A 12205-nucleotide genomic window follows, 5' to 3' on the forward strand; every position below is an offset into this window, starting at 1 on the left:
CTCACTTCCTGGAGGGGAGGAATAAGAATCTCTTCTCCAGCTCTTTTATTTCCATTGTCAGGTTTTGACCAATAGAATCAACTACATCCCATGAACCACAGGAAGGAAGGGGATGGAATTCAAAGAGGCCCTCTCCCCCTGAGCGTTCTCACCATCAAGGACATGTCCTTTTATTCCTGTCCTACAACCTGTGGGTGCGAGTTGGTTGTCACATCAGAATGTTTTCAGCCTGGAATCCTCCTGCCTCAGAGCTACCAGGTGGCCAGGTTATTAACAATAACAACAACTGACATTTATTGAGGACTTCTATGTGCTAAGGCACTGGGCCACCACCTTTATCACTACATCTTTTTTCATCTTCACATGGCTCATTTCACAGAAGGGGCAGTTGAGATTCCCTGAGGTCAAGCAACCAGCTCCAGGACACAGCATGGAAGAGTGCCAGAGTGAGAATCTGACCCAGCATAGGCTTGTTCAAGCACCTGCAGGAGTCTGTGTAATAGCAGTAAAACCAATTGTACCTACTTCCTAGTGGAATTGTGACAATTGGTTGAGAAAATACATGTAAAATACCTAGAGTAGGATCTGCTACATAGTCAGATCTTATTAAGTTGTAACTATCATCATTATTCCCCTACTCCACCTTCAAGGATCATTCTGCCAGTTTCTTTTTACTCCCAGCAGCTGACTTCTCTCACATGTGGCTTCTGCTTCCTCTCAGAGTCATCTGTTCATGGATTCTACTTAGAGCATGGATCACTGTCTTCTCCCTAGTTTTCCCGCGTTAGGACTGCCTCAAAGGATTTGATTTAACTACTCTCCAGGTCTGGGTGCCCCAACTGGGCACCCATGGGCCACTGACCACCCAGGGAAGACTGCCTGAGTCAAGGTTTGGCCCTGTTCCCAGGCAGCTGCGGGCAGAGCCGCAGGATGATGGGAACAAAGTGTGAAGGGACTGTGTGCAAAACGGTGGGCACGAGTAGAAGCATGTCCAGTGCCAAAAGACTGCAGGCAGACCTTCAAGGGAACCCATATATCCTTCTGGTTAATTGCAAAGGGTTTAGAGAAAGACAACTGTGACATTGGTCTGTACTCTGCTGTTTATTAGCTGTGTGAATGTGGGGAAATAATTTTATTTTCCCAACATTCAGTTCCTTCTTCTGTTAAATGTGTATAACAATAACACCTGCCTCGGTTTATCGAATTATGTGAAAGAGTGTCTGTAGAGTACTTAGCATGGGGTACACAAATAGCTATACTTCTGTCATTGCTATTATTAATAAGGTGAGCTCACAGCTCAGATTGAACAGAGTTACAGAGGTTTGCTTATGGACAGAATAGCAGAATGCTTAAATACCTACGTTGTGAAGCAGCATACTTTTGTTTAAATCCTGATTTCATATGTACTGGCTGGGTTATTGGGAAAGTTACCTAAACTCATATCTCTCAAATGGAAACAATACCCAACTCAGAGAATTAATGTAAGAATTAAACAAGAAAAAGACAGAAGAACAGAAAGAATCCATGCAAAGTCCTTAGCGGAGAGCCTGTCCCATCATTGGTAACTGTGGCTCTGATTATTATTGATTTTATATTTTTTAAGATTTTATTTATTTATTCACGAGAGACACAGAGAGAGGGAGAGGAGAGGCAGAGACACAGGCAAAGGGAGAAGGAGACTCCACACAGGGAGCCCGATGCAGGACTCAATCCCTGGACCCTGGACCTAGGACCCAGGATCACACCCTGTGCCGAAGGCAGATGTTCAACCACTGACTCACCCAGGCGTCCCCCAACTTTTCTATTTCTTTTGTTTTTAAAGATTTTATTTATTTGTTCATGAGACACAGAGAGAGAGAGGCAGAGACACAGGCAGAGGGAGAAGCAGGCTCCATTCAGGGAGCCCTACGTGGGATTCGATCCCAGGTCTCCAGGATCAGGCCCTGGGCTGCAGGCAGCGCTAAACTGCTGAGCCACCCGGGCTGCCCTTATTATTGATTTTATAGATCCTATGCATCACAAATGAGATGCAGGAAGTGTTAGATTGAGATCTGGTCATGAACTTCGTTTTCAACAATTCAAGTGCATTGTTGAGAGTAACAGAAAGAGTTGAGTATGTTTTCATTTCAATTTACTTCACCATATTAGTGCTTAGGCTTTAAACACAGTTATTTTTTTAAAAAAGAAGACAAAAGACAAACTTTTCCAAACCCATACATGAGAAAGCAAAGTTAAGTGACACTAGGATCCATGATTCCCAGAGAGTGGCTGTGGAAGAACCCAGAGAGAGGCAAGAACCTTGACTTACTGCCTCTAGCCCCTATTTGCCATCAGTACCACCACTGGCACAGAGGGTTGATCAATTCCTTAGGTTATTTGACTGGCCTTTGAGAACCAGAGACAGGTTTAAGCTGACAATCAAAATAATGGCTATTACTGAAACTACTGATAGCTTTGTTGCTTCTGAGAATTTGTAAAACCCCTCATTTTGATATCACATTAGAGATTCTGAGATACTTAAAGCATAATATGACAGCCACTCAATGCATTTCCATCTGGGGAATAAGATACTAATCTTTAAGGAGAAAATATAGGTATTTTTCAAAAGCATATTAGCAAATGACAGAAAAGCAAAGCCAAAGAAATCTCAATTTTTAACATCCTGATAGTGGGGAGGATCTCTCTCTCTCTCTCTCTTTTTCTTTCTTTTTTTTTTTTTTTTTGCCTTTACATGGTCCTGCTTACCGCAGAACTGGTTGCCAGCTGCAGCTGGTCCTGTCTGCCCATGTTGCTGTTAGTCCCTGACTTTGGAAGAAGAATGAAGCAACCCAAAGGGGTCTGAAGTAGCCATAGCTGCTGTGTTCCTGTTGTTATATTTGTGTCAGGCACCATGCTCCGCACTTAATATGCATTTGCCACTAATGCCTGCAGTGACCCTGGGAAAGGGCCTACATTGTTGGTATTTTCACAGGCAAGGAAACTGAGATGTCAAAGTGACATGAACAGGTCTCAAATCCACACATCTGGGAAGTGGCAAAGCCAGAGTCCACATCCAGCTGTGTATGTGTGGGTGTATACATCTTGTGATCCTGATACCAGGATGCACTGACTTCTTTGTTCAACAAACATTAAGTGCCTAATGAATACCTAGCCCAGGTTCTTTACAAGCAATGCCCAATGTGGCAAATGCTAGAGGTGCCCTGCCCATATTCCTGACCAATCCAGAATATACCTACAGCTTTGGTGGACATTTATCACATATCCCAAGCTTCCTAGTTCTTTAATTCTCTGGACTTTGTCTGGCTGCGAGAGAGAGCTCAGTCCACCTACAGGGCAAGCCAGAGATACTGGGGACTTAATGCCCACAGGAGCAACTTCCAACTAGTGAGGGGCTAGCATTGGTAAATAAATAGTCCAGGTTCCACATCCTTGAGAGGAAACACTGCTGAGTGCAAGTGTGTTCTATACAGTGTCTCAGAAGTTCCCATGCAGAATTGAGCCACAATAGTTATGCAAAGCAATTACCTTCTAATCTATACTTCTTTGCTGGCTCTTCCTATTGTGTCTCAGGTAGGCCAAATGGGCATTTTTCTGGGACCAGCCATTCAATGGATAAGTAGTTATTGATTATTCAATGTTAATCCAGAATTATAGACAGTGGTACAGGTAATATCTGGCCACTGTCCTCGAAGATTTTACAAACACACACACACACACACACACACACACACACACAGTAGAGACTAGGTCACAGGTGGACATGTGGCAGATTGAAGACTATTACAGAAATCTAGGAAAGAAATGATGGTGGCTTGGTTGAGGTCAATGTAAATGGGGTGTTGAGAAATAATCAAATTCTGGTTGTATTTTTAAAGTAATGCTAAAAGGTTTTGCTGATAGGCCAGGTGCAAGATATGAGAGAAAGAGGAAAATCAGGGATGCTACAGGTTTTTTCTCCTTGAGCAATTGGAAGGATAGAGTTATCCTTAACATAGATGGGAAGACTACAGAAACATTTGAAGACTACAGGGGTTGAGATTTTGACCTTATGTTTGAGATGCCTATTAGTAATCCACGTGAGGATATGGAGTAGGGAACTAGAATGCAAGCTGGAAGCTCAGGGGAAAGGCCAGAGAGGAAGATATAAATTTGGGAACCAAAGGCATGTAGGTTGGAAAATAGATGAGATCATGGAGGGAGTCTCTGATTTGAAGGAAAGTACAGTCTAGTGGAGGAGACAGGCATTATTGAGTCACACAAATAAGTCATCCTAGACCATGGTGAATTCTGGGAAAGGAAATTGCAATAACTATCCTTTGGAGGACACAAAGATGCAGCAGACCCTGCCCTAAAGAGATTAAAAGGAGAGAGGCATTTATACAAAAGAAGAACACAGCTATGTATCAGAAAACTAGAAAAAGCACAGGATAACAGTGAGAAATGAGTCTAAAAAGGGTGGAGTCCAATCACAAAGGGCATTGATTGTCAAAAGAAAGAGTTTGGGCTTATCCTGTGGAAAGTGGGGAGTCACTAAAATGGATGATTGACGTGACTGGAGCTGTCCATTGGACAAAATACTCTTGATGTTGAAGAGACAAGAGATGGGAGGCTGAAAGACCAGTCAATAGGGCTTGGTAGGAGGAAGGGGAGGAAGAGATGAATGGGAAGATGTTTATGGAGAAACACAATTTGACAACAGGTACCAAAATGTTAAATGTGCATTTTATAAGTACTACCACTTCAAGAAGAAGACTGGAAAAGAAGTGTATGTCAGAGGTGCAAGGTGTACATAAAAGAGTGAGTACTGAAGCACTGTCTATAAAAGCTGAGCATAAAGGATCATCACTAAAAGACTGATTAAATAAACTGTGATCCACCATAGAAAGGCATGCTCTTCGGTAATTAAAAGGCATGATGTATATCTGCATTCACTGGCAAGAAAGGAACACACAGTTTATTGCCGAGTAAAAAAGACAGGCTGTGAAACCTGTTTGCCATTTAGCCCTATTTATCAAAATGATATCTTTCAAATACCATTCGTGTATATACATCTAGGGAGACCTCTGAACATAACATTCATCAGGATTTCAGTGATGGCTTTTTTCTAGAGGATAAGATTCGATGGTGTGTTGGTTGGTTGTTTGCTTATTTGTGTGTAGAGGAAGCAATTTCTTTCTTTCTGGATAGCATAAATTTTCTTCCATAAGCTTGTAATAGTTTAAACAAAGGAGAATACACATTTTCTAAGGAAGTCAAATAGACAGGTCTTAAGTTCTTGCAAGGCAAACATGGCCCCAGCTCTACACTGTGAGCAGGTGGGTCAGCTGACCTCTTCTTTGGGGTCTTTGAGCTCCTGCCTGAGGGAACTTTGGTCTGAAGGATGGGGAGGGATGCCTGGGGTAGCATACTCAGATGGTCTTGTGACCTTTTCCCTTCTTCCAGGGTCTTCTTGAGAGCTATCAACAAGTTCGCAGAAACCATGAACCAGAAGTTTCTGGAACACACGAACTTTGAGTTCCAGGTGAGTGTGAGGCACCCGGGGTGTGCTTGGGGTGCCCTGGCAAGATGGCTGTAACATCTTGGGCTGATTGCACTATCAGACACATCTCAAAGCACACACAGGTATGCCAGTGTCTCTGGGGATTTCCACAGAGGAGTGTGAACAAGGAGAGAACCAGTCCCTTGATTGAAACTCAGGGTTTGGAACCAGGCCCTTGATTAAATAAATAGTCATTAACTGAGCAGCACATGTAAATGGGACTGTATAATGTATTTTGTGCTAAAGAGGAGATTTGCATTCATCCATTGTCAGAGTGGGTACCACCTTTTAGAGAAGCATCGTATTCTTTTCCTTTTCTATTCACTGGAGCCTAGAAAAACAGCCATTCATAGACACTGAAAAATAAAGCTCACTAATACATTTCTGTGACTTCATGATTCCTCCAGAAATCACTTTTAGGACTCAGACAAGACCTGTGGCCTCTATGAGATTTGGGGGCCCCAAAGCATGTCTCTGGGGCAAACAGAGTGGCACACTTGCTAAAGACCTAGGCAAGAAGAGCCAATTCCTCAAAGTCTTGTAGAAAAGTCCAGATTGCTACCTCCTGCTGGTGATATGAGAGAGAAGGGCCCTGAAAGGGGATCCCGCACCTGGGGATCCTGCCCCCTAGGATCTCTTGCTGTGCAAGCTTCGGAATTAGCCAATAAATTGAGGCAATTGTATTTTCTGCTGCTCATCTGAAGTGTTCAGTTCCAAGCTGGGTTTTGGCCTCTGACCAGCTGAGCAACCTCAAACAAGGCCTGGACTGTGTCTATGCCTCAGTTGACACATCTGCAAAATGTTCACAATACTGACTCTTTCTATTTCATAGGGTTTTTGCATAACTGGAGTGTGTCAAGGAGCTTGCTGGGACACTTCACTGTAGGTTCCACCAGTTTTCATTCAAACACGTCCTCCTGAAAGACGCCTCCCTGATGAGTCCTCTTTGAGGGTTCCCCACTGATCCCATGGTCATTATGTATTACCATTTAACCTGTTGTAGTCTCTTCATAGCACTGAGTATTATTTGAAATTATCTCTCTTATTTATCCACCTGCACATTTTTTCCCTCTCTTTTCTCTGGTAAAGTGTAAGCTTCATGAGTATGAAGACCTACTCACAGAGACTCTGTGCTCTGTGCCTGACACATAGTAGGTCTCCATGGGGAGATGATGCCTGGGGCCTATGAGGCCCACACCACTGGAGAGCCAGCCTAGAAGTATTTAATAAACATTATCTTTGAATAAGATTCTCTCCCACCACCTTGCATTCAAATCAGGCAACTGCACTATAATGCTAATGATGATAAAAAGGGTAGCTGCCATTTTCTGATAACTTAGATGTGCAGATCTCATGAGAAGCATTCTCAGGCATTTTCTTTCTCAGCCCTGACAACTACACTACAAGTTAGTTACTATTACTGGTACTTTTTCTGCTGGAAGGATACGGGAAGTGAGACTGGGAGGTGATAAGCAGATAGCCTGAAGTGACACAGCACATCAGTGTGGAGTTGAGACCAAAGCACAGCAGAAGCTGACATCACAGCTGCAGCTCACCACAGCCACATGCAAGAGAGGGAGCCACCCCCGCATTGGGTTCACAGAGAGGTTCCGACTGAGACTATAAATCTTTGAGATGGAAGCAAAACATGTCACTCTGGCTGTTTGAATCAGAAGTGTTTGATCCCCTTCCAAATGTGGACCAGATGCCTGCAGGCTTCAGGTACGAGTGTGTTCCAGGAAACTAATAAGGTCATTGTTTTTTTGGAGGGGCAGCTTGGATCAACACACCTAGGGGCCAGCAGTGAGGTAGTGTTTAGGCCATAAAACTGATGGCTGGTTTGTCCATCTCTGTCCGTAGGCAATGGCAATTACAGCCTCAGACCTGGTTTCCCGACTCTGGCTGTCCTCCATGGTCTTAGGGGGTACTTTCCAAGAGAAGTGCAGCTTCAGGCCTTCATGCCATTCTTTTAGATTTTATCCTATTTTCCTTAAAGAAAATCTGCATCTGAGAGATGCCCAGAGAAAGGGGGTTTCATACATGGGAAGTTTGAGCTTATGAGCTGTGTGACTTTAGGCAAATTACCCCACTTCTCTATGCCTCAGTCTCTTCAACATCAAATAAAAATACTAATTACAGCTACCTCATTGGATTTTTGAGAGGATTAAGTGAATTAATTCATGTAAAGCATTTAGAACACTACCAGGAACATGTTAGCAATTTAATAAAATATGAGCTCATTATAATAATAGTTATCATTTTGATGATAATGATGATGATGGTCCTAAAATATATCAAGTCTAGGAACTCATATGTCAGTCCTTGGTAAACAGGACAGTAGGAAGGCATCTTTCTGGTCACCACGCATTGCCTAGGGCTGTCATACCTACAGGATTTTATAAAACAGGAAAATGGCCAACATTACAAAATCAAATAAGTCTCTTTTCCTAATGAGACCTCCGTAGTTACTTGCTGAAAAGTACTCAAGAACAGGATCATTTTTCAGCCTTATCTTTGTTCTCCTACCTTTCCCTCACCCTGTGTGAGAATGGATTTGTTCTCTGTACCCTGCCTGGAACACGCCTTGTTTCCTTCTTGCAGTTTCATTAATTATACATTTAATATCAGCAGGAACAGCATCCATCACTAAGAGCTGCTGGCCTTGGCAGCCACTGTCCAGAGGAGGGGCAGGTGCAATGAGATTATCCCTTATATCTTTTCTGCAACTGTGGTTTTATGATACAAAGGACAAAAAGCAAGAAGCTCTGTGGGTGCCACTCTGCAGGTGACAAGACCAGGGAATTACAGAAATGATGTTTTCTGCCCAGGGCTAACATAATTTGCATTCCCAACCCCTATTCAAGACGCTGAGCCTTGGCATTCACACCCATTTGCATGGTCAGGGAAGACCAAGAGAGGATTTCAAATGCAACTCAGCAAGGATTTCTGTTTAAGAGCAATCCTCATAGGTCTAGACTATAGTAACATGCTATGAGGAACTCAGAAGCAAAGCAGGACACTGCCCTGCCCTCAATGACCTTAGAGTCGCGAGAGTAAGCTGTGAATCCATCTTCTAACATCCAAACTTTTCAAGGTGACTAATCTTTATTAGGCATCTACTTAGGGCATAACCCTGTTGGGTTGGGATATACCCATTTTACCAATGAATAAACTGAGCTTCAGAGAAGTGGTCGACTCTCCTGTTAAAGGTCACCTACTCACCAACAAGTTGCTGCTGAAATTCAGTTCCTGTCCTGTCTTCAAAGCCCAGGCCCTTTCCAACTCATCTGCCCTGTCTTTTAAAAACAGAGTGCCTTTCAAATCTAGGAGACAGCTCTATTTAGCTCCAGAAACACTGTCTGCCCTACTTAGCTCTTGCCCGCCCTGGGATAGAGAGCTCTGCAATGATTGGCTGTAGAATTAGAATCTCCATATTGGGTACTCTGATTGGCCAGGAATCCGTGGTTACACTTCAGATGTGCTCTTTGGCTCCAGGAAGATTGTTTTTGTCTTAAGCAGCTGTTTGATTACTACTAAGAACATTCTCTCTACTTGGCAAGCTGTAATTGGCTCTGCATTTGGTAATCCCAGCCTTGGCCTTGAGGCATTACTTGATCAGCTTCTGGGCACCAGACTACCTTGGAATAATTTTTGAACCTGTACTGGAGACCCTGTGAAATGAAAAGGATATTCCAGGATAGTCCCAGCTATTAATGGAAGACTGAAGGCAGGCTTGGTCTCTATAATGGGAAACCTAACTTGTAATGGCAAAAAAGGTGAGAGAGGGAGCACATACCATGGAGAGCACCCATCAAAGCCTTGAAGGGCCCACAGCAACCCCCAGGGAAGATCAAGGTGGGGCAACTTTACCACACAGAAAGATGGTCACGTGCTTGGGGACAGCTTCTTCGGCCATAGCTTGAGGCCTCCAGACAACCTCTGACCCAATGTTCCTAACCAAAATCCATCCCAAAAGTGCCCATGACACTGATCAGGTCAGGCCCACCCAATGCCCATGACCGCTGTGGCTTTCCAACTCAGGTATTTTAGCAACACTGTGCTGCGCGCTTTATATTTTTTTCAATGGAATTAGGGTAAATAATTCATAGCCGTTGTGAAGGAATCTTGTAGTATCAAAAATCCTTGAGTATCTGTTGTAAGGACTGTGAAATATCAGATGACTCAGTGGAAACCTTGACCAACAACCAAGGCTAAAGGAAATTGAGAAAGGAAAGAAAAATTTTTGCAGAAGAGCAGAGTGGTTAAGAATACAAGTTCTAGAGAGAGATGCACTTAGATTCAAGTGCCAGCCTTGCCATTTTGTAGCTGTGTCACCTTGGGCAACTTATTTAACTTCTCTGGGCCTCAGTGTCCTGATCTTCAAAATGGGAGAATAATGCTACAAAGATCATGGTGTCTGGGGAGCAGTTAAGAATGCAGGGGGAGTGCTGGGCTCATTAATGAATTTTTTCAACAAATATTTGTGAGCACATGCTGGGTTACACACAATGCTAAATACTGGATATACAACAGTGAGTAAAAAGTGGAGGTTCTATCCTGTAGGATGCTTATATCCATTAGAGGAAATAAATTCAGCTTAAAATAATGTCATAAATCCTGAAAGCATGGTGTAATAAAGGTGAATGGGTAGATTTTCTTTAGTCAGGGCAAGTTGGTAAGGCTTCCCTGGGAAGTGATTTTTGAAAGTCAGCTATGTTCACCACTAGACCACCAATGCCCACTTAGGAAGTGATTGTTGAACTGGGATTGCAAGATGAAATAGAGATTTTCTTGGCAGTGATTTCCTCATTCGGCCCTTATAACTACCTCCCTTTACATACTATTAGCCTCATTTTTCCAGATGAGGAAACAGAGACTCAGAGAGGTAGGGCAACTTGCCCATGATAATGGAGCTGGAATCCTGGAAGGCAACCTTAACAGTGTCTATTCAACAACAAAGACAACAAATAGTAATAGAATTGGCATAGAACCTGTGTCTTAATTCCAGCTCCAGAATGCATACTATTCTATAGGCTCTAATGCATAAAGATGTATAAACAAATATGTTGATTACAGCACTGATACTAAAGAAAAAAATAGTTGGAGTCCATCTAAATGCCTATAAATAGGGAATTGGTTAGAATTAAAATGTATCCTTATAGCAGAATACCATGCAGCCACAAAAGATAGTGAAGTAGATCTGCACAGGCTAATATGGACACATCTGCAAGATATATTGGTGAGAGAAAAAAGCAAACTACACTGGACTATTTTTTGACTGTCTATACATGTTTGTTTATACATAAAAAAATTTTGAGAAGATCCAGAGAACTGTTAATTTTTTTTTTCTTCTGGAGAATTAGACTAAGGTTCCAGGTAGGATAGAAAATACACTTTTTATCATTTAATCTTTTCTACCATTTTTTGACAATATGTGTATTAAATTTTTAATTTTTGAGAATTAATTGAAAGTAACTAAATTCTAGTTACACTCACTAGCAGTATGACTTTGGGTGGTCATTTATGTGAATATCACTGTTTACATCTGTGAAATAAGGGAGTTGGACCAGGTGACCCTTAAATTTATTCTAGTTCTAAGTTTCTATTGTCCTATTATTTCAAAATACTAAAGTCCCAATCAGAAGTCACCTTACCTCTTCCCCCAGGGAATAAGGACCCATATGTTTAGCTCAAGCTCCTGTGACTTCCTGAGCCAGCTGAGCTGGGCACTTAGTAGAAATGCCACCAGGCAGCGTGGGGCAGCGAGGAAAGAAAAATCTGGGACCTTTTGAAACAACTTCTCTAGCAATATGATGAACAATAAATAAATATTTTCTAGAGCCTAGCTACATTCAAGTCATTTAAACCATTGTGCTGAATATGGGATTAGAAGTACACATAAGTGGAAGATAAGACCCTTGGTGCTGGGATCCCTGGGTGGCGTAGCGGTTTGGCGCCTGCCTTTGGCCCAGGGCGCGATCCTGGAGACCCGGGATCGAATCCCACGTCGGGCTCCCGGTGCATGGAGCCTGCTTCTCCCTCTGCCTGTGTCTCTGCCTCTCTCTCTATCTCTCTGTGACTATCATAAATAAATAAAAATTAAAAAAAAAAAGACCCTTGGTGCTTGCGGAGCTTTCAGTTGGAAAGACAGGGCATTCAAATAATCTATGACCAGCACTATAGGCAATACCACCATTCTACTTACTGAGCACTTGGCATGTGCCAAGCCTGTGGTGAATGACTTCATGCTCATATTATTTTACCCGGCGCTTAGAATAATCCATTAGGGTAGTTGCCTTTTCTCCATTTTATAGGTAAGGAAAATGAGACTCAGAAAAGACAAATAAGTAGCCAAAGACAATCTAGCTAATAAGAGCTAGAACTGGTATCTATATCCTAGTCTATGAGATGCTGATGCTTGTGTTCTTGACCACTGGGTGATGCTGTCATGGAAAGTCAGTGGAGCACAAGGGAAGATGTAGAACAATAGACCCAAATCTGTGGTTGCACATACTAAGAGCTAGTCAAATTTGGAAAAGTTGAGCAGATCTGAGGTGCTCTGCCACCTGGGAAGGCTGCCTGAAGGAACAGATCTTGAACAGGCCTTTGATGAAAGAATAGAACTTAGGTGCCATAGGTGAGCCAAGCTAAGGAAGCCAAGATGCT

The 12205-nt window shown here is 42.7% G+C and overlaps 1 protein-coding gene across 1 annotated transcript in view; it reads left to right on the plus strand.

The window, feature by feature from the left end:
• Window positions 1-12205, plus strand: part of DOCK2 (dedicator of cytokinesis 2) — a 398532-nt gene that overhangs the window by 316124 nt on the left and 70203 nt on the right. The window contains exon 30 of the mRNA XM_041750396.1: window positions 5443-5521. Within this exon, the coding sequence (XP_041606330.1) occupies window positions 5443-5521 (79 nt within the window). The remainder of the gene's footprint in view (window positions 1-5442; window positions 5522-12205) is intronic.

Source organism: Vulpes lagopus, chromosome 3 (assembly GCF_018345385.1).
Source record: "Vulpes lagopus strain Blue_001 chromosome 3, ASM1834538v1, whole genome shotgun sequence".
In the NCBI taxonomy this organism is placed as follows: domain Eukaryota; kingdom Metazoa; phylum Chordata; class Mammalia; order Carnivora; family Canidae; genus Vulpes; species Vulpes lagopus.